This window comes from Macrobrachium nipponense, chromosome 21, assembly GCF_015104395.2.
Source record: "Macrobrachium nipponense isolate FS-2020 chromosome 21, ASM1510439v2, whole genome shotgun sequence".
Classification (NCBI taxonomy): Eukaryota; Metazoa; Arthropoda; class Malacostraca; order Decapoda; family Palaemonidae; genus Macrobrachium; species Macrobrachium nipponense.
In genome coordinates, this window is record NC_087212.1 from 65451919 (window position 1) to 65479465 (window position 27547).

Below are 27547 nucleotides of genomic sequence, written 5' to 3' on the forward strand. Positions count from 1 at the left end.
CTAACGCACAGAGAAAAAGAGTCTTCATCGAAAGGTCTCTGAACGAAGCAGCATGGGGAGGTTCAAACCTTGAGGACCTCAGGAAGAGCAGCACAACATCTAGATTCCAGCTAGGCACTAAGGAGGAGGTTCTTTTAACCGTTTCAAACAATCTGATTAAATCATGGAGGTCCTTGTCCTCAGATATGTTTAATCCTCTATGACGAAAAACTGAGGAAAGCATGCTCCTGTATCCCTTGATGGTGGAGACAACCAACCCGCATTTTTCCCTCAGGAAGATAAGGAAATCTGCAATCTGAGTCACAGAGGTACTGGAGGAGGAAACTTTATGAGTCCTGCACCAGCGTCGAAAAACATCCCACTTCGACTGGTAGACTCTAGATGTGGAAGGTCTACGTGCATTGGCAATAGCCCTTGCAGACTTTGCCGAAAAGCCCTTAGCTCTGACGAGACTCTTGATAGTCTGAATCCAGTCAGACTGAGAGCGGGGAGGTTTTTGTGAAACCTGTCGAAGTGGGGCTGTTTGAGCAGATCGACTCTTAGAGGTAGGGATCTTGGGACATCCACCAGCCATTCCAGTACCTCTGTGAACCAGTCGTGGGCGGGCCAGAACGGAGCTATCAACGTCATCCTTGCTCCCTCTGACGCTGCGAATTTCCTTAACGTTTCCCCTATAATCTTGAAAGGCGGGAACGCGTAAAGATCCAGATTCCTCCAATCCATCAGGAATGCATCTATTGCCACTGCTCTTGGGTCTGCAATAGGGGAGCAGTATAGATCTATCGCAGCATTCCTGGAGGTCGCAAATAGATCGAGATGGGGCCTGCCCCACGTCCTCCACAGCTCCTGGCATACGTCCGCGTGTAGAGTCCACTCTGAGGGAAGGACTTGATTCCTTCTGCTTAGCAGATCCGCTCTGACATTTCTTTCTCCCTGTACGAACCTGGTGAGAATCCTTATGTTCCTTTCCTCTGACCACAAGAGGAGCGATCTCGCTGTCTCGTACAGGGAGAAAGAGTGAGTCCCCCCCTGTTTCCGAATGTAAGCCAGGGCTGTAGTGTTGTCGGAGTTGATCTGAACATATTTCCCTTTTACGAGGGGTTCGAAGGTCTTGAGAGCTAACCAAATCGCTGTTAGCTCCTTCTTGTTGATGTGCCAGGACACCTGATCCCCCATCCAGGTGCCTGACACTTCTCTCGACCCGAGAGTAGCTCCCCAACCTTTGTCCGAAGCGTCTGCATACAACACTAGGTTGGGGTTCCGAACCTGCAAGGAAAGGCCTTCCTTGAACAATAGATCCTCCTTTATCTCTTGCGAAATCTTGAACGCAAAGTCCAGACCTTGAGATTTCCGATCCCAGTTCCTCGTCAGGAAGAACTGTAGGGGTCTGAGGTGCAACCTTCCTAGAGAAACGAATTGCTCCAGCGAGGAGAGTGTCCCCAACAGACTCATCCACTCCCTCGCTGTGCATACATCTTTCTCTAGAAAGATTGCTACCTTCTCCAAACCTCGGGTTATCCTCTCTGGGGACGGATACGCCCGAAAAACCTGAGAAGCCATCAGAATCCCCAGATAGATACGCTCTTGACTGGGGATTAGCTGTGACTTCTCGAAATTCACTAGCAAACCCAGAGAAGCTGCTAGATCCAACGTCACTTGTAAGTCCTCCAGACATTTCTCCTTGGATTTGGCCCTGATAAGCCAATCGTCCAAGTAGAGGGAAATCCTCACTCCCTCGAGATGAAGCCACTGGGCAACGTTCTTCATCAGTCCTGTGAATACTTGGGGGCCGTGGAAAGGCCGAAGCATAGGGCCCTGAATTGAAAAACGTTCCCTCCCCACATGAATCTGAGAAATTTGCGAGAAGAAGGATGGATCGGCACATGGAAGTAAGCGTCCTGAAGGTCCAGCGACACCATCCAGTCCCCGGGACGAAGAGCTGCTAAGACTGATGACGTCATCTCCATAGCGAACTTCCTCTTCTTCACAAAGACATTCAGGGCGCTCACGTCCAGAACCGGTCTCCATCCTCCTGAGTTCTTGGGAACTAGGAACAGACGGTTGTAGAACCCCGCTGAAAGAGGGTCCTGAACCATCTCTATTGCCTCTTTCTCTAACATCAGCTCTACCGCTAGAGCGAGGGCTTGATTCATTAGTGGGTCTTTGTATTTGGCCACCAGTGCCCTTGGAGTGGTGGTCAAGGGTGGTCTCGAGATAAAGGGAATGAGGTATCCCCTCTTGATGATCGCGAGGGACCAGTTGTCCGCCCCCTTTCGTGCCCAAGACATCTGCAAAGTTCAGAAGTCTGGCACCCACAGTTGTCTGGAGGACACACGAACTACTTCTTGGCCCTAATAGACCGGGAGAAGGTCCTTCCTCTTCTAGGTGGTCTCGAACCTCTGGAGGAAGAAGAGCGAGACGAAGGTCCTCCTCGAAAGGGTTCTTGCCTACTTTGAGCCTCTTTCTTCGTCTTCTGCTGAAACGAAGGTTTCGGAATTCTAGCCGAGCGAGCTAGCATATCCTGCGTCGCTTTTGCTGATAACGAGCTGGAGATATCATTAATAGTCTTCTTGGGGAAGAGTTGCGGGGAAAGCAGTGAATACAGCAAGGAAGCTCTCTGTGCGTGAGAAACCGCCTTGGTAAGAAAAGAGCAGAAAACGGCCCTCTTCTTTACCACTCCTGCACCAAAAAGTGAAGCAATTTCCCCGGAACCGTCTCTCACTGCCTTGTCCATGCAAGACAGAACTGCGTGGAGGTCTTCAGGCGAAAGAGTGTCTTGCTCTTGAGTCCTCTTAGCCAACACTCCAAGGGTCCAGTCAAGAAAGTTAAAAACTTCTAAGACTCGGAACATTCCCTTCAGAAGGTGATCCAACTCGCTCATACCCCACGTCGTCTTCGCAGAATTCAGCGCCGAGCGACGTGCGGAATCAACCAACGAAGAGAAGTCCGAGTCTGCAGAAGAGGGAAGAGTTAGACCCAAGGGCTCTCCTGACTCGTACCAGAACCCCATCTTACCCGTCAGCTTGGACGGGGGAAAAGAAAAAACTGTCTTGCCTTTCTCTTCTTTTGAAAGCAACCAGTCGTCAAAGTTCTTCAGAGCCTTCTTCATAGACACTGTAGGCTTCATCTTAACGACTGAAGACTTCTTAGCCGTATTGGTCGTTGAAAATAAGGACGGAAGAGACGGAGGAGCAACGGCCGAAAGAGACTCCCCAAAATCTTGCAAGAGGAGGTCTGTAAGTCTCTTATACGAAGAAACCGAAGCATCCTTGGGCAAATCTTCCTCCGAATCACCAACAAATTCTTCCGAAGAATGACATCTAGAAGCTCTACTGCCCGAGGAGAGCTAATCCTTGGAGAAGCGCCTGTTCGGAGAGCGCCTACTGGAAAAAGAAAAACCACTGGGAGAGCGCTTACACGGGGAGCGCCTACCAGGAGAGAGCGCCTACTTTGAGAGCGCCTCCCAGGAGAGAGCCTACTAGGAGAGCGCCTAGTTGGAGAGCGCCTACTAGGAGAGCGCCTACTTTGAGAGCGCCTCCCAGGAGAGAGCCTACTTGGGGAGCGCCTGCTAGGAGAGCGCCTACTTGGGGAGCGCCTACTAGGAGAGCGCCTACAAGTGGAGGCCCGTCTGTCGGAAACAGATTCTAACTCCACAGAAGAGCGTCTGGATAAGGGAGAGCGCCTATCAGGCTCTCTGTGCCTGCTAGGCTCTTGGCGCCTGCCATCCTCCATACGCCTGCCAGGCTCTTGATGCCTATTGAGCTCAAAACCCCTGCCAGGCTCTTGACGCCTGCCACGGGGAGAGAAAACATCCACAGATGAATCCCTGTCAGAAGCACGGCGCTTACAAGGCTCTGAGCGCCTATCCAATCGGGAGTGATCTAACGGAGGAGAAAACTTCCGTTCCGCCAAGCCTACCAGGCTCTTGGCGCCTACTAGGCTCTTGGCGCCTACTAGGCTCTTGACGCCTACTAGGCTCCGAGCGTCCGTCAAAAGGAGAGTGGCCACCAGGCGAAGAATTCTTCCTTCGCTCCTGACGAAAACGAGGCTCTTGACGTCTGTCAAGCTCTTGACGCCTAACTGAAGAGGAGCGGAAATCCTGAGGAGAGAGCCTGTCTGGCTCCTTACGCCTTACATGCTCACAACTCTTGCTGGGAAGAGAGGAGAGCCTACTCGGAGAAAGATCCCGAGCTCCAGCCTGCACTTCTGACCTCCTACTAACAGGCTCAAAAGCTTCTCTAGCCAAAGGAGATTTAGCCGAAGGAACGTTCTTAGACTTCTTCACCGGAAGTGAGGCGTCCTTCCGACGATGAGAAGTCCCGGCAATAGACTCCGCTAAAGCCGCAATCTGCGCCTGCAGACCCGCCAGGATACGCGCTGGAGATCTCTTAAACTCCTCTACAGGGGACGAAGTCCGAGAGCGAACAGGAGAAGCGTAACCGGACGAAATCTTGGTTCTCTTGCGTTCCACTTCTGGCTCTTCCGCGAAGGATTCGGGGCTGGAAGGAAGGGCGCAAGGATCCTTCCAGGGCCTCTTGAGAGGGCGAGACGACTCCGAGGCGCTCCATCTACGCTGAGGAGAAGGCGACGAAGATGACGAGAAGCACTGGCGCAATAACTCCTTCTTGCTTCGATCCAAGGCAGCCTGGGAACGAGCAACAGGAACTGCCGAGGGGACGCCTGACCGGTGGGGGTTCTCCCTAACCTTCCTGCGGCTTTCGACTTTCCTCCTCCACTGGGTCTGGGAGTCTGGAAGAGGTCTAGGCCTGGAAGCGTTAGTGAGCCGGTCAGACGCACCCTCCACTGCACTAGGGGCACTGCACTGATCACTTGCACTATCATCACTCTTACCTTGTCGAGAGCGAGCGAGGCTCTCCTTACTCCTGATCGAGGCTCTCCCAGAAGCAACTTCCGAAAACGAATCTTCGGGTTCAAAGCTGGGCGCAGGGGCTGAAACTGGAGAAGGAACTACTTCTACTACAGGGTTCTCAGCGTCAACTTCACTCACCCTCGATCTACTAGAACTCTTTGAAGAAGCCTTGCGCACCCTATCCTTCTCTAACTTTCTCACATAAGAAGAAAGAGCCTTCCAACCATCCTCATCCAAATTCTCACACTCTTTGCAAGGGTTAATAAAAGAGCATTCATTCCCTCTACAAGACGCACATACCGAGTGAGGATCTAATGCAGCTTTAGGAAGCCTAACTTTACATTCCTTCTCTGAACAAACCCTAAATAAACTAGGTTTCTTAACTTCAGAATCATCCATGATTATAGATATGTAAGAGAAATCCAAAAGAAAAATCCAACTCGTCGGCAACGAGAACGAATTTTAACTATCGTAAGGACTGAACAACAGGTGTTGTCCAGCCGGCGACAGAAAATAATCTGACAAGAAAGGGGGACTGGTTCTTACACCCACCTCCCAGCGGCGGGTAAGGTAGATCACCTGACCTACCTGTAGCGTGTGCCGCGAGTTTTGAATTTTCTGTCGTGACGTCAGAGACCTAAGCTGAGTATATATCTGGCAGGGAAGTTCATGTACAAAAATCCAATTTGCTTTCTGCTATCATACGATGTAGACATTGTTCCTGACTCTCCCCTGATCCCCATTTCGCTTTGTTCCTGGTGGAGTGTTTCTGGTTTTTTGGGGGATAGCATCTGCTTGTGTGTTTGATATTCAATATGCAAACCAACAAATCATCTAGACTTTTGCCAAAAGCTGTCACCCAGTGTTTGTCCTGGTGTTACCGCAAGGGTTGTGCCCACTTCCCCTTGCCTGTTGATGTGGACCTTCATATCTTCTGCACTCGTTGTAGGGGGTATGATTGTAACCCTGGATCTACTTGTAATGAGTGTTGTTCTTGGTTGCCTGTGCAGTGAATAAAGTTTACTGGCAGGAGGCAGTACAAGAAAAAAGCTTCCACTGTGACATTGGAGGGGTATATGCTGCCAACGACGCCTTTGGTTGCTAATCCTTCTTCTTTATTTCTCCCACTTGCTAAATTTCCACTCCTAGCTGTCTCTCTTCTGGAGGCAGGGGGGGGGGGGGGGGAGAGAGAGAGAGAGAATCAAGACAGCCTTTCCTTGAGGGCCCTCTGTTTGCTCTGAGGGGAAGATTTTTCCTTCAGAGCGAGAGGAGTCTCCTTCCACTTGTCAGGTAATAGCAGCACCATCTACTGTTTGGTTTTTGTCAGGTAATCACAGTGCGATCATCTATTGTTTGGTTATCCCAGATTTGTACATTAATGCTGGTGGTGTCACAGTATTGTACTTTGAATGGCTAAAGACTAAAGAATCTCAACCATGTCTCTTATGGCCGTCTCACATTCAAATACGAAAGAGAATCCAACTATCATCTGTTAGAATCTGTTCATGAGTCTCTTGAGCTGCTGTTTGGTTGTGTTGGGGGCAAGATTCCCATCGAGCCATCAGAGGCTTTCCAGGATCATATTTCTGGTGCTTCTGAAAAAGACATTGTCCGCTCTGGTCTTGATTATACCATGGTGCGCTCAGCACGAGCCATCATGAGAACTGCTGTAAAGTACAACTTGGGAATTGATTTGCACACAACTGCTTACATCAATGCTATTGAGATCTTCAACACCTATAGTTCTGCTGGCATTATTTTCACTTAAATGTGGTTTAGAGATAATCCAGGATGATCCTAAGTCTGAAAGTGTACTTGTTAGAATATGGGAGATATTACCAATTTTAGATCTTTTGAATACTGTTATGCATAACTTGGCTTTACTGAAAGTAAAGTTTACTAGTGTCAAACTTAGAAAAAAAAGTGGAGGATTTTATATTAGGTAAGGGGAAGGTTTGTTATATTTTCATTTTGTACTATAAGGAAATTCCCCAGACATCTATTGGTAATTCTGCTTGTATATTAAAGAAAATTTTCTTGGTTTTTCAATATTCTGGTTAATTGCCTTTATATATTAAATTTTTTCATGATGCAGTGAAGTAATTTGAATTGAATCTGGTTATCTTGTGAAACATACAGGCATGTTACAAAATTGTTAGTCTGTATAGTAATACCAATACATTTTGATGTTTAAAAAAATTCTTTTTGTGTTTTGTAAAGCAAGGTGGCTTGCAATGTTTATTTTATTATCAAAAATACTCAATAAGTATTAGGAAAACCTTAAAAAAACAAATGAACTCCAACTCACCTCTCTAAACAACTACCGAACCAAACAATAGATGGCACTGCGATTACCTGACACCACTTACCCGACTTCATCTTCTCCTTCAGGTCCGGCAGCTGAACTCCATGAGGTGGCCAAGCTCCAGGAGGTGTGGCTCTCCTTGGGGCTCTCGGGTGCCCCTTCAGTGCAAGGTATTCTGGTGCACTTGAAGCTGTAACGTACTCTGAAGTTTCCTGTGGTGATCCATGCCGCTGTCACTTCCACCACCACAACAGTAACTATGATGGCATTTGCAAAGGTCCCCACATTATTGTCTAGGCATTTACAACCCTGGCTGTGGTGGACCAGTCTGCCTTGCATGCTCCTGCACCCTACTGCCTTTGCGATTCCAGCTGCTCCTGTTGTTCCTGCTCCTCAATAAGTACACAAGTTAGAGAGCTGGGAAACACATCTCTACCTGTAGGCTAGTGTGTTGGTAGGTGAGTAATGGATATTTTTCCATTCACCCCCCCTTTAACCATAAGTTAACAAACTACCTTGTTACCAGTTCAATGATTAATCATCAGCTTGTGTTGGAGAATCCTCCTACATGGTTTGTAATCTCGCAGGAACAAATTTCTGAGACTTTTGCTTCTGTTTCAAGTACGTACTGCACAAGCTTCCAACTTTATCAATTACAATGCGCTTAAAAGGTTAGGATATAGAAAATTCTCCATTAATTAGTAATCAAACAATATCAGCCAATTGCAAAAGGTTTATTTTTCCTAAATGAATAGATTCCAAAGGCAATCATTTCGTTTTAATCTAGTGGCTGACGGCTACCAAACGTGTACTAGTAAGTCTTAGTCATTAAGAAACAAGCTTTTTAAAATACAAAATGAAAAATACATGTACAACAGTGACCTAGCTGACTAGAAACAAGAGAGCAAAACAATTTAAAAAATACTCTTGAATCAAAAGCCTGGACAAACATGCACATTACCATATTAGATCTTAATCAGAATTCTACTAATTCCAACTTAATTATAGTAACATTTTCCTATAGTAGCAAACTGACATAAATAATCCAACTTTTGATTGTTTTGTGTATTGTGCTTTATCCAATTCTTAAAAAACATCAAAACTTTTCACCAAAAAGTCTTAAACACAAAAATAGAATAGTAAAGATCTTACATTATGGCATCAGTAAAACTGGGCTAGCTTTACTACTTAAATACAACTGCCTCTATGTTAAAAACCACATAAACTCAAAATATTTGTTGAGGTTTCTTCACACATATGAAGGCACATAGCTGAACCAATAAAGCTATACTCATCTTCCTTTATCTGACTAATTGTGTCTAGTTTGGTGCTGCAGTTCTTTTCACTGCTCTTTTATGCTACAACACTGACTACAAAAATATTAATTTACTAAATAAGACTTCACTATCACCCTTATGGTGAATCTTATATGTTAACTGCTGTGGGGAGCAACTTTTCTAAGAAAAATACTTAGAAAACTGCTATAATTCCATAAAACTTAATACATGGTCATCCTACTGTGAAATCAACAAGAATTATGACTAGTTCATTGCCCTATCTTGTATAAGGTCCAATGTTACAATTTTTACCATGTCAATCAAACACCTATTGCAGTAATCTAGTTAGCTTTAAATCACTGGAATGTTTTCTTTTAGTTCTGAAGAGAGCATATTCATAAAGCTCAATATCCTGCTAGCCCTGTTATTCAATTTTTTGATATATTACAAAAATGTTATAAACACTACTAGAAAAATATGATATGAACCTGTATATCAAGTTTGCCAGCCAAGTTCATACCTCTGGGAATTGAAAACTATAGATATTACAAAGACATTATCAAACATACACATACACACAAGATCCAATAATTACTTTGTGTATAAAATGGAAGTCATTTACTTCATTCAGTTAGTAAGGCATAGAGTACACTCACTTTTTTAATTAACATTACAGTATTTTGTTTCTGAAAGTAATTTCTCATAAGTGATTTTAAGATTTTAATAAGTAGAAGTATCTTCTACGTATTTAGGTGGATTACATGCATATACCTGCATGAGAAAACAATTTGAAAAGTTCCTTGTACTGTTGTACTGTATGTAAATATATTTCAACAATTAGTATCCTTTTAGAATCAATGATTACCATTACTTTTGTGGCAGTATATGTCTATGGTACTATGTAAATATATTAACCTTCAAACAATCTTGCATATTTGTGCAAGAAAGAGATGTTCAGTAATCTAATTACAAACAATCAACATCATTCAAAAACATGACATATGAATAATAAACTACTCCAAGATAATTATCTGAAAAGTAAAAAATATCTACTGTCAGCATAAAATACAATCAATGATCTACAAACAACCTATGATTTTCCAGATTATTAAAGATTTATACTGTATTGGCCAAATTCTATTCTACATTGAATGACTTACGCCAATGAACTGCATTATAAGTAAACTGTTTGAAGTCTACATTCACGTATATAGTGTACTTGCAAAAATAGAGCAAGACGTCATAAAAACTTCACAAATCCTATTTGTGCATAAAGTCACATATTTACACTTTAATACAGTTCTAAAAACCTAACACTATCAAATTCAAATATTCTTAAAATGTCAAATTCAATTCACTTTCATGCCTGCATGGAAATGCAGCAATATATCTCGCAGATTTAAACACTGGCAGGATTAGGTGAGCATATAATTCATAAGTATATACATGACATTCTGTATCTTACATTACACATTACCATTTACAATATTCAATATCCTATGAGTATCTGCAGATCCTAACCTAGTCTTCACCTCATCAGCTTTCAAAGTTTAATATTTACAAGTATTTACTGCTCTACCCTACAATCACTCATGCACACACATATACAGTATATATAAAATTTCATTTATATACCATGGCAAAATAATTAATTAAATATCGATGTAAGTAGATGAGTTACTACTATGTTGAAGATGATGATTTGTGGGAAAACTTGGGGTTAAGACTTGGACCCAATGTTCTGGTTTCTTGTGTCGAGAGCGCCCAGAGGGTCGGACTGTAGCAACCCAGTCTTCTCCTCCTGCATAATGGTTGCTGAAGCTCCCTCGCTGTACAGACTGTCGTACACAGGGTTTTTGAACGTGTTTGGCTGTAAACAAATTAAATGTTTCAATATAGTATATATATCCCTAAGAAAAGGTTTAAAACTTTTACAGAAGTTGTATAATAATACTTGAAAGGTGTTAAAAATATAGGATATTTTGCAACACCATCCTATCACATTTAAAATTGTATTAAAAGAAGTATAAAATTGTTATGTTATTTCTGGGCTCAGCCTGTGTCGCTCCGTGAAATGAATCCTTGATACTCATTTCTAAGGTATAAATATTGCTATATATACCAGAGAAAAAAAGAGAAACGATTGTGCCAGAATATTCTGGCTCGCTCACCTTTTAATAAAGGTGTCGGTATAGTAAAAGAGTGAGTGGAAACCACTACCAGAGGTCCCTTGCCATTTAGCTTCTTCCTCCGCCAAAATCCCCCATCTACAGAGGAGCTGAACTAAGGCCCCGCTACCCGCTACTACTACAGTGAGCGTCTCTGACGTCATTCCTTTCGATAGCATTGTCGGCATAACACGCCTTTTTGATCTATGCTGTGTTCTTTCGTTTTCGTCAGGAATTTTCCTTGTTCAAGATGGCTCAAGCTTCTGCATCCAAGTTAAGTACTGCTTTCAAGGTTTTAGATCTCTTTTATATAGATCTCCTTCGTTTTTGAGTCTTAGAAGTGAGGTAGCGGGAGCATCATTGTTCCCGCGCCGCCTTCTCCCGGCTCGTCGACCGCATGGTGGTCTCACGTGTCCCTTTTGGTCCCCTATACCATCTGGGCAACCGATGTTTAGCAGTATTCACCTTTATCTATACATCTTATTCATATTTAATGCAGTTAGCTTTGTTTTATACATCCTAGCCCTACACGGGGGTTTTATCGCTCCGACCGCATGTTTCAGATCTCGATTTCCTGTTGTTAGGAGTTATGTTCTTCATACCTTACGTTAGGACCTTGTCCCTTCGTATTTGTGACCTTCTGCTTCCTAGTCGCCTGGCCCAGATTCTTTCGGTACGGCACACTGACTAGCCACTTGAATGGCGAGGCTAACACACCCAAAATCGTCAGATTTGCGATTAGCCTTCCATTCCAGGACATATCTTTCTCTCATCCTTTTATTATTTCATCTTTTCCCCCCCGTGTTAGGCTAGCTAGCTATCTTATTATTATTTTTTATGTTAATTTATTATGTGTTGCTATGCTACGCAGCTTTGGGTTGGCCTATAGGCCTCCCCTTGATCGGCTGGTCCTTCACTCTGCGTGTCTGTTCACCCGGCTGGGAAGGCTTCCAGTTGATCGCGTACGAGCTACCCTATTACTGACCTCCCACCACCCTTACCCTCTCCCCCCCTAGGTGGGGTGACGACTCGCTCGCTACCCAGCTAGCCTATCCGAGTCTATGTAGAAAGGGGGAGAGAATCCTTAGGGAGGGAGGGAGACACACTCGGTGCTCAGGCATACCGTACCCAGCTACCTTGCTACAGGGTTCAGGGACTCGTTCCTCCCCCTCCCTCCACCAAGCCAGGGTGAACCACCAGGCACGGGAGGCTGGGACCCCCCTCCCCCCTTCATATGAATATATCCCTCCACTCTCCCTCACGTCTGTAACCCTTCTCCCCTGACCTTGAGAATGGGACCTTTCAGACTTAAAGGCTCCGGCCTTATCATGGAGCTCTATTTAGTTATATTCTATTTTATTATATATATATTATATCCTTTACCATAGCACACACATATTATACCTTTTTTACGGCGGAGTTCCTACTCCTCCAGGTATTTGTCACTCGGTCTCATCACTCCTCTCCCTGTTCCCTTGAATGTTACCTTCCAGCGCCGGGGACACCTCGAGTTCATTAATCTGTGAAGATTTTACTCCGGCTCCAGCCGGAGTTGTTTTGAAGTCATGCTCCCCACGCTCCGCTCATGACATCAGGTTTAATAATACAGGCCCTGGAGTTAGTTGTGACAGGGTGACACTTACTCTCATATATAGTATATATATATATATATATATATATATATATATATATATATATATATATATATATATAGATAAACCTATATGTATATATGCATACTGCACGCCGGAGCTACTCCGGCGGCAGTCTAATATTTAACTTTTAAACCTCTCTGGAGGTTTTCAATGATACTCATGTATCGTTTGACTTACAGGTTACCTGTTGTCGAGAGGAGGGCTGCAACGCAGTTCTTCAAGACCCCTGCGGCCACGAGGTTTGCCGGTCTCATGCTGGGTGTACTGTGAGGGTGGAGGACTTCACCGTGTGGCACCACGAAAACTGCTCTACGTGCTACATCCTGGTGAATGAAGCCTCCGCCGATGTACGTCTCGTTTCAGACCGCCCTCATAGCCGACATCCAAGCCATGGTAGCACCCCCGGACGATGGTGCCATCGCCGAGGAGGTCACAGGCGAAGTTGCAGCCCTTGACTTGGACCTGGAGGCCATAACTGTCGACGTCGTGGGCAACGGTAAGGGTGTGAGTGAGGCAGGTACTGTAGGGGCTCAGGGGCTTTCCTTGAGCCCTTCCCTTTCTCTTCCCTCTGTTTCTACTTCTATTCGGGGTTTCTCGGAGAAGCAGAGGTCTGTCAGGCCGAAGTCTTCTCTGACGACCCCCAAAGTGAAGTCTTCAACAGGCTTCAAACCCAAATATAAGTCCCTGCCAAAGAAGTCGACCCCTTCTCTTGTCACTAAGTCATCAGCTCACCATCCCGAGGCTGACAAGACGAAGGCGGTCTCTTCGGCCAAGTCCCCTGAACATATGCCTCGCAAGGAGAAGGCTCATGCTTCCTCCTTTGACCCCGAAGCCTTCTCTTCCAACATCTTGGAACAGGTGGGCAACGTCGTCGGGAACTTGGTGGAGTCCAAGTTCCAGGAGATGTTTTCACAACTCTCCAATTCGGTCGAGGCTTTGGGTCAGTCGATCCAATCCCTGACGGAGAGGGTCGCGGCCCAGGAGAGTGCAATGACAGGCATCCGGGATACTTTGGCTGCAGGGCATTCCCAGTCCGGTCAAGCGATCTTACCTTCACTTATGCCGGACTCTTCAAACCTCCCTCCATTTAAGCCCAACAACACTTGGAGGGTGGCTGCATACGTTCCCTTCTCAGAAGGGATGCTCTCCATTGAAGGGTGCGGAACTCGGAGGCTCGAGGACTTCGAGTTCTACCCCAAGATCCAATCCCTGACGGAGAGGGTCACGGCCCAGGAGAGTGCAATGACGGGCATCCGGGATACTTTGGCGGCAGGGCATTCCCGGTCAGGTCAAGCGATCTTACCTTCGCTTATGCCGGACTCTTCAAACCTACCTCCATTTAAGCCCAACAACACTTGGAGGGTGGCTGCATACGTTCCCTTCTCAGAAGGGATGCTCTCCATTGAAGGGTGCGGAACTCGGAGGCTCGAGGACTTCGAGTTCTACCCCGAGATCCAATCCCTGACGGAGAGGGTCACGGCCCAGGAGAGTGCAATGACGGGCATCCGGGATACTTTGGCGGCAGGGCATTCCCGGTCCGGTCAAGCGATCTTACCTTCGCTTATGCCGGACTCTTCAAACCTACCTCCATTTAAGCCCAACAACACTTGGAGGGTGGCTGCATACGTTCCCTTCTCAGAAGGGATGCTCTCCATTGAAGGGTGCGGAACTCGGAGGCTCGAGGACTTCGAGTTCTACCCCGAGAACCTGCAACCACCATTCATGGACTACGTTCGCCTAACCGACACAGCCATGATGAGGGAGGATAAAGTCCATAAGGAGACAGTCATTCTCCCCTGAAAACAGGCTCAGCAAGCTTGGCTACGAAGTTTGGCGGAGTGGGAGTGCGAAAATACTTGCCTCACCGCCTTTAAGAGCCCCTTTACCATTTTCACTACGGTGGAAGGTACGCCACTTCCGCTCATTCTTAAAGTGGTGGAAGCCACCTACCAGGCAGCTCTAAAGGACGAGCCCATGCCCCAGCTCCGGGAAACAGAGCCGACCTCTCTCCTAATTCCCGGTTCAGAAAACTATTTTGAAGGAGCAGCTCCTACTTTCACCGTAGGAAAGCTCAAGCCTGACTGTGCCACAACACTGTTTAGTGAGAGACTACCTAGGCTCTCAGATTGCTAATCCAGACGGAGTATGATGCCCGGACTAGGCTCAGCAGGTCCCTCAACCCCTTGACGATGGCGGAGATGACGGCCCTTGTTTACGAACAAGAGCTGTTGTTTAAGGTTATGGTTAAGTCGCTTCTGCATACAATGCAGTGCGAATTCTATGACTTTGTCATCGCAAGGCGCAATTGCAGGAAGCACGTTCTGGTGGAGGCCACGATCTGCCACGAACCCAACAAGCTTATTGCCTCATCCATATGGGGCACAGACCTCTTCCCCACTCCTGTCGTGAATGAGGTTCTGTATGAAGCCTCTAAGGTTAACCAGAGCTTGAGGGTCCAGTGGGGTCTAGTTGCAAAACGAAAACCCGAATCCACCGGATCCAACCCCAGGTCGAAAAAGAAGTCTAGGAAGTTCCAGTCCTTCCAGGCACCTCAGCAAGCTCTAGTACAGATGGTACAGGTACCTCAAGTACCACAACAGGCTGTGTCAAAGACACAACCGCAACAGCAGTATGTGCTTCTGACGCAACCACCGCAACAGCCCCAACCATCAAGATATTTTAGGAGAGGGTGCTCCCACAGAGGAGATTTTGAAATTTCTTAAGGAAATCCATTTGTTTTATGATATTTAATTGAGTATTTTAATTTGAATTTGATTTTAATCATTTGATTTAATTATATAAGTGTATCTTCTATTAGTAAATATATCCCGTTGATATATATGCGCTGAATGGCCTTTGGCTCCGGCGCGTGGCAATTGGCCACAAATTTTATAAATTCAATTCAATTCCCAACCATCAACCTCCTTCGCTGTCTCGCTGGCTCATAACGCGGCTTTTGAGGCTCAGGCCTTTCAACCGTTCAATAGGTTTGCCAGAGGTAGCCGGGCCAGAGGTTCGTTCCGCCAAAGAGGAGCCGGAAGGGCCGCAAACAGGGGCAGGGGTTTCCGAGGAGCACGTGGAGGCCGTCCTTCAGCAAACCAGCAGTGAGAGTCCCAAGGTAGAAGGGAGGCTGTGCCTTTTCCGTCAACGGTGGGGGTTCAGCCCTTGGGCTCAGAGCATTGTGACCAAAGGTCTGGGATGGAGTTGGCTTCAAGGTCCTCCTCCATCCAACAGCTTCTATCAAAAACCAACAGCGGAATTGATAGAGTATACCCAAGATCTTCTTCTCAAAGGTGTAGTATCAAGATCAAGAACTTAAAGTTTCAAGGGCGCTTATTCAGCGTGCCAAAGAAAGGCTCAGAAAAGCGAAGAATTATCCTAGACTTGTCCCAACTAAACTCATTCATTCTTTGCAACAAGTTCAGGATGCTGACCGTTTCGCAGGTACGGACCTTACTTCCCCATGGGGTTGTCACAACCTCTATAGATCTTACAGATGCCTACTATCATGTTCCAATAGCCAGACACTTCCGCCCCTTCCTAGGCTTCAAATTGGGAAGGATAGCTTACTCCTTCAAAGTGACGCCATTCGGGCTCAACATTGCACCCAGAATTTTCACAAAGTTGGCGGAAGCAGTCATCCAAGAGTTGAGGACGCAAGGAATAATGTTGGTGGCCTATCTGGAAGACTGGGTTATATGGGCAAGGAACCCCGAGGAATGCCAAAAAGCGACGGTCAAGGTAATCAAGTTCCTGGAATATTTAGGGTTCCAAATAAACAGGACCAAGTCCAGGCTATCACCGGAATCACGCTTCCAATGGTTAGGCCTACAGTGGGACTTGAGATCCCATACTCTATCAATCCCGCCGTTGAAAAGAAAAGAAATAGCCAAGTCCACAAGGCAATTTCTCAAACACACCCAGACTTCTCGGAGGAACCAAGAGAGAATCTTAGGTTCATTCCAATTTGCTTCAGTAACGGACATTCTTCTGAAAGCCAGGCTGAAGGACATAAACCGGGTCTGGCGTTCAAAAGCAAACCGCAGGTTTCGGGAAGAACTAGCCTCCATCCCGGCGATTCTACGGAAACGTCTCCGCCCTTGGACAGAGGACAAGAACCTATCAAGAGCAGTACCTCTCCAGTTTCCTCCACCATCATTAGTGATCCACACAAATGCTTCACTAAGCGGGTGGGGCGGGTATTCACAGTACAAAAAGGTCCAGGGAACCTGGTCCCTACCATTTCGCCAGCTGCATATCAATGTACTGGAAGCCACGGCAGTATTTCTCACTCTGAAAAGGCTTCGGCCCCCCCCCCAAGAAGATCCATGTCAAGCTAGTTCTAGTTCTAGACAGCTACATAAACAGAGGCGGATCCAAGTCAAGTCACCTGAATCATGTACTGATAGCCATTTTTACCTTGGCGGACAGGAACAAATGGCACCTGTCAGCCACCCACCTAGCCGGGGTAAGGAACGTGGTAGCAGATGCTCTATCACGCTCCGCCCCGCTGGAGTCGCAGTGGACCTTAGACAAGGAGTCATTCAAATGGATCTGTCAGAAGGTCCCAGGGCTCCAGGTAGATCTCTTCGCCACGGAGTCAAATCACCAACTCCCTTGCTCAGCGGCTCTCAACCTGGACCCTCTGGCCTATGCCACGGACGCTATGGCCCTGGATTGGAACGTGTGGAAGAAGATTTATCTGTTTCCTCCAGTGAATCTTCTTCTGAAAGTACTGGACAAGCTCAGAACGTTCAAAGGACGCGTTGCTTTAGTAGCCCCCAATTGGCCCAAAAGCAATTGGTTTCCCCTACTCCTAGAATTGGGACTCCAGCCTCAACAGATTCCCAATCCCAAACTGACTCAGTTAGTACAAACGCGGACCTGTGTCCGCTTCCTCAAGAATTCAGAAAACCCTAACTTTATGGATTTTATGAAGTTTGCGGCAAAAAGGGATGCTAACATTGATCCCCAAAACATCAAATTCTTAGAATCTGATAAAAGGGAATCCACATTGCGTCAGTATGACTCAGCCGTTAAGAAACTGGCTTTCTTTCTCAAGGGTTCAAACGCACAAACCATGGCCACAAATTTGGCCATAACTTTCTTCAGGACATTGTTCGAGAAGGGTCTAGCAGCAAGCACAATTACTACTACCAAATCTGCTCTTAAAAAGATCTTCCAATTTGGTTTTAGTATAGATCTGACAGATTCTTATTTCTCTTCTATTCCAAAGGCTTGCGCTAGACTCAGACCCACTGAGAGACCTAGGTCAGTCTCATGGTTTTTAAATGATGTCCTTAAATTGGCCTCAGGAGCTAGAATTTCAGAACTGTCCGCTCTTTCAAGGGATCCAGGTCTCATTGAATTCCTTCCCTCAGGAGAACTTCTTTCTCCGGATCGTCAATTTTTAGCCAAAAACGAAGACCCACAAGAAAGGTGGGCCCCTTGGAAAATCATACCAATTCCACAGGACCAGTCATTATGTCCAGTCAACTCCCTAAAAGCCTACTTGAGTAGGACTACCCTGATATCCTCAGGCCCATTATTTGTTAGGGAAAAAGGTGGTACGATTTCCTTAAAAGGGATTAGGCAACAAATTTTGTATTTCATAAAACAGGCCAACCCGGAGTCTTTCCCACGGGCTCATGATGTTATGGCAGTTGCCACCTCCATCAATTACTTTCAACATATGAACTTTGACGATCTTAAGAAATACACAGGCTGAAAATCTCCGACAGTATTTAAACGCCATTATTTGAAGTCCTTAGAAGCCCTTAAATTCTCAGCAGTGGCAGCTGGAAATGCAGTTTCCCCTGACAATGCTTAATATATATATTTACTTAACCTTATCTCTATAGCTCTTTCCCTTCTGCCTGCCTCACTAGCACCCTTGCTTAGCTCGGTCGTCTCTGTATATTTTACCTTGGATGTAGTTGTACATATAATTAATGTTATTGCTTTACGTTTGGGCTTAGTTCCCTTGTTTATTTAGCATATCCTTACCATATCTATGGCTATAGTTTTGTATCCTTATCATTAAGTTACTTTAAGGTGTATTAAAATGCATTGTTTCTGTATATGTATATTTATCAGTTTATTGTAATCTTAAGTTGTATATTATAGCAACTAACCTTACTTGTGTTTTAATTTACCTATTTTTACAGTATTTGTGCATAACTTTCCAAGCTTGGTGGGGCCAATTCTCTGGCACTATTTCACGGAGCGACACAGGCTGAGCCCAGAAAAGGGATTTTGACAAAGGAAAAATCTGTTTCTGGGCAATGACCTGTGTCACCCAGTGAAATCCCACCCTCTTTTTTCACATTCCTCACCCTGTCTGGCCCAAGCTTGGGTGCTATCTTCAGGAATGACGTCAGAGACACTCACTGTAGTAGTAGCGGGTAGTGGGTAGCGGGGCCTTAGTTCGGCTCCTCTGTAGATGGGGGATTTTGGCGGAGGAAGAAGCTAAATGACAAGGGACCTCTGGTAGTGGTTTCCACTCACTCTTTTACTATACCGACACCTTTATTAAAAGGTGAGCGAGCCAGAATATTCTGGCACTATCGTTTCTCTTTTTTCTCTGGTAGATATAGCAATATTTATACCTTAGAAATGAGTATCAAGGATTCATTTCATGGAGCGACACAGGTCATTGCCCAGAAATAGATTTTTCCTCCGTCAAAATCCCTTTAAAAGGACAAAAACAAAGACACAAAATTAAGAAAGAATATGATTTCAGCAAAATTTGTCTGTAATGGATTTTAATTATATATAATTTTGCTGTGCAGGGCACTACTTTATACTTAGAAAAATTTTTGGTTGATTAAGACATCTTGATTAAGTTCATGGACTGAGCTTACCATCCCACCACACATATATAAATATGATATTGTTAGTATACAATAAAGTTTTGTACATACTTACCTGGCAGATATATACTTAGCTTAGGTCTCTGACGTCACGACAGAAAATTCAAAACTCGCGGCACACGCTACAGGTAGGTCAGGTGATCTACCTTACCCGCCGCTGGGAGGCGGGTGTAAGAACCAGTCCCCCTTTCTTGTCAGGTTATTTTCTTCCACCTGTCTCCTGAGGGGAGGCTGGGCGGGCCATCAATCGTATATATCTGCCAGGTAAGTATGTACAAAACTTTATTGTATACTAACAATATCATTTTTGTACATGAACTTCCCTGCCAGATATATACTTAGCTGATTGACACCCTTGGTGGAGGGAAAGAGACACATACTTACTTAGAAAGTGGGGACAACACATGTTAAAGGAATACATAATATAAACCTCTGGTTCTTACCTGATTTAGGCAGAAGACTTGATAGTTACTGTCTATTAGTCTGCGTTGCCTAAAGAGTCTCAGCGAGGGCGTGACCTATGGCTGAAGAACTCTTTGGGTCTACCAATGGGAACTGAGTCCACTTACTTGGCAGAATCCAAGCAGGATCTGGTCAATGGGGATCAACCCGCTTACATGCCAGAGCCTATCACTACCAATTGCAAGGAGCCTCAAGCACAACCGATCACCTAACCAAATACTAACATTAGTATACGAAAGAATGAGCTGCCTCCTGCAACCTCCTTCGTACAACCAAAAAACTCAAACTTAAAACTAACAGGGAAAAAGGATTAAAAAGGATGTGTTTCAGCTCCCTGCCCCAGCACTGAATCCGCCGATACGTAAGGGCCTAGCCCAAAACACTTATCATACGTAATCGATACGTCCTTTAGGTAGTGATTAGAGAAGACTGATTCACACCTCCAAAAAGTGGCCTTCATAAGGTTTTGTAATGACAAATTCTTCTTGAAAGCCAAAGACGTCGCGATGGCCCGTACTTCGTGCGCCTTGACTTTCAGAAGGTTAAACTGTTGCTGATTGCAAGAAGTGTGTGCTTATCTAATAACATTCCTGATAAAAAATGAGTGCATTTTTAGATAAGGGCCTACTGGGGTCCCTTACAGAGCACCAGAGATTGCTCTCATTAGCAGCAAGTCTTTTCTTCCTCTGAAGATAATATTTCAGGCTTCTCACCGGGCAAAGAGATCTCTCCTCTTCTGTCCCAACTAAGGAGGATAAGCTTTTGATTTCGAAGCTCCTGGGCCACGGCGAAGAAGGGTTTTCATTCTTGGCTAGGAAAGCCGGAAGAAAAGAGCAAACCGCGGAGCCTCCTTGGAAACCTACCTCACCTTCTAGAGCCTGCAGCTCGCTAACCCTCTTCGCTGACGCTAACGCACAGAGAAAAAGAGTCTTCATCGAAAGGTCTCTAAACGAAGCAGTATGGGGAGGTTCGAACCTTGAGGACCTCAGGAAGAGCAGCACGACATCTAGATTCCAGCTAGGCACTAAGGAGGAGGTTCTTTTAACCGTTTCAAACAATCTGATTAAATCATGGAGGTCCTTGTCCTCAGATATGTTTAATCCTCTATGACGAAAAACTGAGGAAAGCATGCTCCTGTATCCCTTGATGGTGGAGACAACCAACCCACATTTTCCCCTCAGGAAAATAAGGAAATCTGCTATCTGAGTCACAGAACGGAGCTATCAACGTCATCCTTGCTCCCTCTGACGCTGCGAATTTCCTTAACGTTTCCCCTATAATCTTGAAAGGCGGGAACGCGTAAAGATCCAGATTCCTCCAATCCATCAGGAATGCATCTATTGCCACTGCTCTTGGGTCTGCAATAGGGGAGCAGTATAGATCTATCCGCGCATTCCTGGAGGTCGCAAATAGATCGAGATGGGGCCTGCCCCATGTCCTCCACAGCTCCTGGCATACGTCCGCGTGCAGAGTCCACTCTGAGGGAAGGACTTGATTCCTTCTGCTTAGCAGATCCGCTCTGACATTTCTTTCTCCCTGTACGAACCTGGTGAGAAGCCTTATGTTCCTTTCCTCTGACCACAAGAGGAGCGATCTCGCTGTCTCGTACAGGGAGAAAGAGTGAGTCCCCCCCTGTTTCCGAATGTAAGCCAGGGCTGTAGTGTTGTCGGAGTTGATCTGAACATATTTCTCTTTTACGAGGGGTTCGAAGGTCTTGAGAGCTAACCAAATCACTGTTAGCTCCTTCTTGTTGATGTGCCAGGACACCTGATCCCCCATCCAGGTGCCTGACACTTCTCTCGACCCGAGAGTAGCTCCCCAACCTTTGTCCGAAGCGTCTGCATACAACACTAGGTTGGGGTTCCGAACCTGCAAGGAAAGGCCTTCCTTGAACAATAGAGGGTTTAGCCACCAACGTAGATCCTCCTTTATCTCTTGCGAAATCTTGAACGCAAAGTCCAGACCTTGAGATTTCCGATCCCAGTTCCTCGTCAGGAAGAACTGTAGGGGTCTGAGGTGCAACCTTCCTAGAGAAACGAATTGCTCCAGCGAGGAGAGTGTCCAAACAGACTCATCCACTCCCTCGCTGTGCATACATCTTTCTCTAGAAAGATTGCTACCTTCTCCAAACCTCGGGTTATCCTCTCTGGGGACGGATACGCCCGAAAAACCTGAGAAGCCATCAGAATCCCCAGATAGATACGCTCTTGACTGGGGATTAGCTGTGACTTCTCGAAATTCACTAGCAAACCCAGAGAAGCTGCTAGATCCAACGTCACTCGTAAGTCCTCCAGACATTTCTCCTTGGATTTGGCCCTGATAAGCCAATCGTCCAAGTAGAGGGAAATCCTCACTCCCTCGAGATGAAGCCACTGGGCAACGTTCTTCATCAGTCCTGTGAATACTTGGGGGGCCGTGGAAAGGCCGAAGCATAGGGCCCTGAACTGAAAAACGTTCCCTCCCCACATGAATCTGAGAAATTTGCGAGAAGAAGGATGGATCGGCACATGGAAGTAAGCGTCCTGAAGGTCCAGCGACACCATCCAGTCCCCGGGACGAAGAGCTGCTAAGACTGATGACGTCGTCTCCATAGCGAACTTCCTCTTCTTCACAAAGACATTCAGGGCGCTCACGTCCAGAACCGGTCTCCATCCTCCTGAGTTCTTGGGAACTAGGAACAGACGGTTGTAGAACCCCGCTGAAAGAGGGTCCTGAACCATCTCTATTGCCTCTTTCTCTAACATCAGCTCTACCGCTAGAGCGAGGGCTTGATTCATTAGTGGGTCTTTGTATTTGGCCACCAGTGCCCTTGGAGTGGTGGTCAAGGGTGGTCTCGAGATAAAGGGAATGAGGTATCCCCTCTTGATGATCGCGAGGGACCAGTTGTCCGCCCCCTTTCGTGCCCAGACATCTGCAAAGTTCAGAAGTCTGGCACCCACAGTTGTCTGGAGGACACACGAACTACTTCTTGGCCCTAATAGACCGGGAGAAGGTCCTTCCTCTTCTAGGTGGTCTCGAACCTCTGGAGGAAGAAGAGCGAGACGAAGGTCCTCCTCGAAAGGGTTCTTGCCTACTTTGAGCCTCTTTCTTCGTCTTCTGTTGAAACGAAGGTTTCGGAATTCTAGCCGAGCGAGCTAGCATATCCTGCGTCGCTTTTGGTTTTGCTGATAACGAGCTGGAGATATCATTAATAGTCTTATTGGGGAAGAGTTGCGGGGAAAGCTGTGAATACAGCAAGGAAGCTCTCTGTGCGTGAGAAACCGCCTTGGTAAGAAAAGAGCAGAAAACGGCCCTCTTCTTTACCACTCCTGCACCAAAAAGTGAAGCAATTTCCCCGGAACCGTCTCTCACTGCCTTGTCCATGCAAGACAGAACTGCGTGGAGGTCTTCAGGCGAAAGAGTGTCTTGCTCTTGAGTCCTCTTAGCCAACACTCCAAGGGTCCAGTCAAGAAAGTTAAAAACTTCTAAGACTCAGAACATTCCCTTCAGAAGGTGATCCAACTCACTCATACCCCACGTCGTCTTCGCAGAATTCAGCGCCGAGCGACGTGCGGAATCACAACAAAGAGAAGTCCGAGTCTGCAGAAGAGGGAAGAGTTAGACCCAAGGGCTCTCCTGACTCGTACAGAACCCCATCTTACCCGTCAGCTTGGACGGGGGAAAAGAAAAAACTGTCTTGCCTTTCTCTTCTTTTGAAAGCAACCAGTCGTCAAAGTTCTTCAGAGCCTTCTTCATAGACACTGTAGGCTTCATCTTAACGACTGAAGACTTCTTAGCCGTATTGGTCGTTGAAAATAAGGACGGAAGAGACGGAGGAGCAACGGCCGAAAGAGACTCCCCAAAATCTTGCAAGAGGAGGTCTGTAAGTCTCTTATACGAAGAAACCGAAGCATCCTTGGGCAAATCTTCCTCCGAATCACCAACAAATTCTTCCGAAGAATGACGTCTAGAAGCTCTACTGCCCGGAGGAGAGCTAATCCTTGGAGAGCGCCTGTTCGGAGAGCGCCTACTAGGCGAGCACCTACTGGAAGAAAAAACCACTGGGAGAGCGCTTACACGGGGAGCGCCTACAGGAGAGCGCCTACTATGAGAGCGCCTCGCCTCCCAGGAGAGAGCCTACTAGGAGAGCGCCTAGTTGGAGAGCGCCTAGTTGGAGAGCGCCTACTAGGAGAGCGCCTACTTTGAGAGCGCCTCCCAGGAGAGAGCCTACTTGGGGAGCGCCTGCTAGGAGAGCGCCTACTTGGGGAGCGCCTACTAGGAGAGCGCCTACAAGTGGAGGCCCGTCTGTCGGAAACAGATTCTAACTCCACAGAAGAGCGTCTGGATAAGGGAGAGCGCCTATCAGGCTCTCTGCGCCTGCTAGGCTCTTGGCGCCTGCCATCCTCAATACGCCTGCCAGGCTCTTGATGCCTATTGAGCTCAAAACCCCTGCCAGGCTCTTGACGCCTGCCACGAGAGAAAACATCCACAGATGAATCCCTGTCAGAAGCGCGGCGCTTACAAGGCTCTGAGCGCCTATCCAATCGGGAGTGATCTAACGGAGGAGAAAGCTTCCGTTGCCGCCTACCAGGCTCTTGGCGCCTACTAGGCTCTTGGCGCCTACTAGGCTCTTGACGCCTACTAGGCTCCGAGCGTCCGTCAAAAGGAGAGTGGCCACCAGGCGAAGAACTCTTCCTTCACTCCTGACGAAAACGAGGCTCTTGACGTCTGTCAAGCTCTTGACGCCTAACTGAAGAGGAGCGGAAATCCTGAGGAGAGAGCCTGGTCTGGCTCCTTACGCCTTACATGCTCACAACTCTTGCTGGGAAGAGAGGAGAGCCTACCTCAAGAAGAAAGATCCCGAGCTCCAGCCTGCACTTCTGACCTCCTACTAACAGGCTCAAAAGCTTCTCTAGCCAAAGGAGATTTAGCCGAAGGAACGTTCTTAGACTTCTTCACCGGAAGTGAGGCGTCCTTCCGACGATGAGAAGTCCCGGCAATAGACTCCGCTAAAGCCGCAATCTGCGCCTGCAGACCCGCCAGGATACGCGCAGGAGATCTCTTAAACTCCTCTACAGGGGACGAAGTCGAGAGCGAACAGGAGAAAAAGGGGGCCCGTAATCGGACGAAATCTTGGTTCTCTTACGTTCCACTTCTGGCTCTTCCGCGAAGGATTCGGGGCTGGAAGGAAGGGCGCAAGGATCCTTCCAGGGCCTCTTGAGAGGGCGAGACGACTCCGAGGCGCTCCATCTACGCTGAGGAGAAGGCGACGAAGATGACGAGAAGCACCGGCGCAATAACTCCTTCTTGGTTCGATCCAAGGCAGCCTGGGAACGAGCAACAGGAACTGCCGAGGGGACGCCTGACCGGTGGGGGGGTTCTCCCTAACCTTCCTGCGGGCTTTCGACTTTCCTCCTCCACTGGGTCTGGGAGTCTGGAAGAGGGTTCTAGGCCTGGAAGCGTTAGTGAGCCGGTCAGACGCACCCTCCACTGCACTAGGGGCACGGCACTGATCCAACTTGTACTATCATCCCATCTTACCTTGTCGAGAGCGAGCGAGGCTCTCCTTACTCCTGATCGAGGCTCTCCCAGAAGCAACTTCCGAAAACGAATCTTCGGGTTCAAAGCTGGGCGCAGGGGCTGAAACTGGAGAAGGAACTACTTCTACTACAGGATTCTCAGCGTCAACTTCACTCACCCTCGATCTACTAGAACTCTTTGAAGAAGCCTTGCGCACCCTATCCTTCTCTAACTTTCTCACATAAGAAGAAAGAGCCTTCCAACCATCCTCATCCAAATTCTCACACTCTTTGCAAGGGTTAATAATAGAGCATTCATTCCCTCTACAAGACGCACATACCGAGTGAGGATCTAATGCAGCTTTAGGAAGCCTAACTTTACATTCCTTCTCTGAACAAACCCTAAATAAACTAGGTTTCTTAACTTCAGAATCATCCATGATTATAGATATTGTAAGAGAAATCCAAAAGAAAAATCCAAAAAACAGTCCAAAAAGCGTATGCCAAGCCAACAAACAAAGGGTACTTCACCAAAATCCAAATCGTCGGCAACGAGAACGAATTTTAACTATCGTAAGGACTGAACAACAGGTGTTGTCCAGCCGGCGACAGAAAATAATCTGACAAAGAAAGGGGACTGGTTCTTACACCCGCCTCCCAGCGGCGGGGGGTAAGTAGATCACCTGACCTACCTGTAGCGTGTGCCGCGAGTTTTGAATTTTCTGTCGTGACGTCAGAGACCTAAGCTAAGTATATATCTGGCAGGGAAGTTCATGTACAAAATTAAAAGACTTGTATACTCAAGTGGGTTGATCATGTCCGATGAGATTACGTACTGCTCTAGTTTTTTTCACTGGGTGATGGTAGCTATGGTGGTCTTACTTGTCAACAGTATTCTATGTTGTCTAATTGTCCCCAAGTTGCTACAACAGAAGTGAATGTGTATCTTGTCTAAAATAGAGCAGTGGTACATGCACAATTCATACAATTTTTTTAATTTGCTGACATTGGTCAATTTTATTAGACCTAGTCATCATTTTGAGCTGCAATAAGTTGCATATTTTATGCTGTGCCATTCATTTTCATCCATTTGTTATTTATGTTTATGCTTATTCTTCATAATACATAATACTATTTGATAGTGAATAATTAGGTCTATGGGTTTTTATGTAGTTATTTGAACAGTGTTACTGTGAGTACCATTTTCCCTCTCTCTTTGTTAGCAATTGTCTTTATTTTCTTCATTCTGGAGATTGCTTTTTTTCAGTATGTGATTGCAATTTTACTGCCACATTTCATAAGATTTATTAATAGAGAATTTTTGCCATTACACTAGTATTCATTTTTGTTATTGCAAAGTTTTTCATTACATGATTCACTCTAACAGGTTACATTTGAATTTTTCATAAATTGTTATTGCAAAGTTTTTCCTTTTCTGCTATACACTAACAGGTTACTTTTATTTTTATAAGCAAGTCTTAAGGTTTTGTATTTATCTTCACTGTTGTGTAATAGCTTTTCCACAAAAGCCAGTCTGGTCAATGAAGCTTGGTAACAAAATAATAAACTAGTGGCAGTTTTCACTAAAGCTGGATTTCTATTTACAGTAGTACTTCCCTTTTGACTATGTGTTGAAGACTTTAGCTTGTTTTTGTGCTTTTGTGGTAATGCACAAATGATGATGCCTAATTCTTCCCATGTGTGTGTGAGAGAGAGAGAGAGAGAGAGAGAGAGAGAGAGAGAGAGAGAGAGAGAGAGAGAGAGAGAGAGAGAGAGGTCAAAAGCATATGTTGTCTATGAACCTAATAGTTTTTCTTGGTTGCCTGCTCAGTGGAAGAAGCACAAGTCCACCAGGAAGAAGTTGAAGAGGGTCCCTTCAGTATCCTCTGATGGCAACACACCTCTGTTCTCCTTGGACAGCCTTCAACAGTATTCCCATGATGACACCTGCTTCCCCTGCAGGATTGCTGTCTGTTATCTCTTCCCTTGCTTGGTCTACATAGGGCACTTGGGCTGGATGGAACAATGGATGGTGTGGTGACTGTTCCAGGAACTGGTACAGTGATGCTCAAATCTGGTGCAACATGATTCTTTTTGTGTCGTCCAGATTCTCAGACTCGACATGACATTGCCAGGTAGTGTTAACGTTTTTTTTCTATTTCTAACTTCATACTTATCAAAAAGGGATTTTGACGTAGGAAAAATCTATTTCTGGGTGATTGGCTTGTGTCGCCCTATGAAATGATCCTTAATATCATTCTTTCTAGGTAAAATTAATCTAAAATTACCAGAGAAAACAAAATTAAGAAAATGTCAGTAAAACTGACTCGCTCACTCTTTAAAAGAAGTGTCGGTATGAGAATAGGGCGAGTGGGATCACTACCACGAGACATTCACCATTTAGACCTTCCAATCAAAATTTCCCCACTAGAGAGAGCTG

General features: G+C 46.1%; 1 protein-coding gene across 1 annotated transcript in view; it reads right to left on the minus strand.

Moving 5' to 3' along the window:
- Positions 1–7893: 7893 nt before the first annotated feature.
- LOC135198099 (prolow-density lipoprotein receptor-related protein 1-like) overlaps positions 7894–27547 on the minus strand; it is an 875913-nt gene continuing 856259 nt past the window's right edge. Inside the window, 1 exon segment of the mRNA XM_064225548.1 lies at positions 7894–10322. Within this exon segment, the coding sequence (XP_064081618.1) occupies positions 10105–10322 (218 nt within the window). The 3' untranslated portion in view covers positions 7894–10104.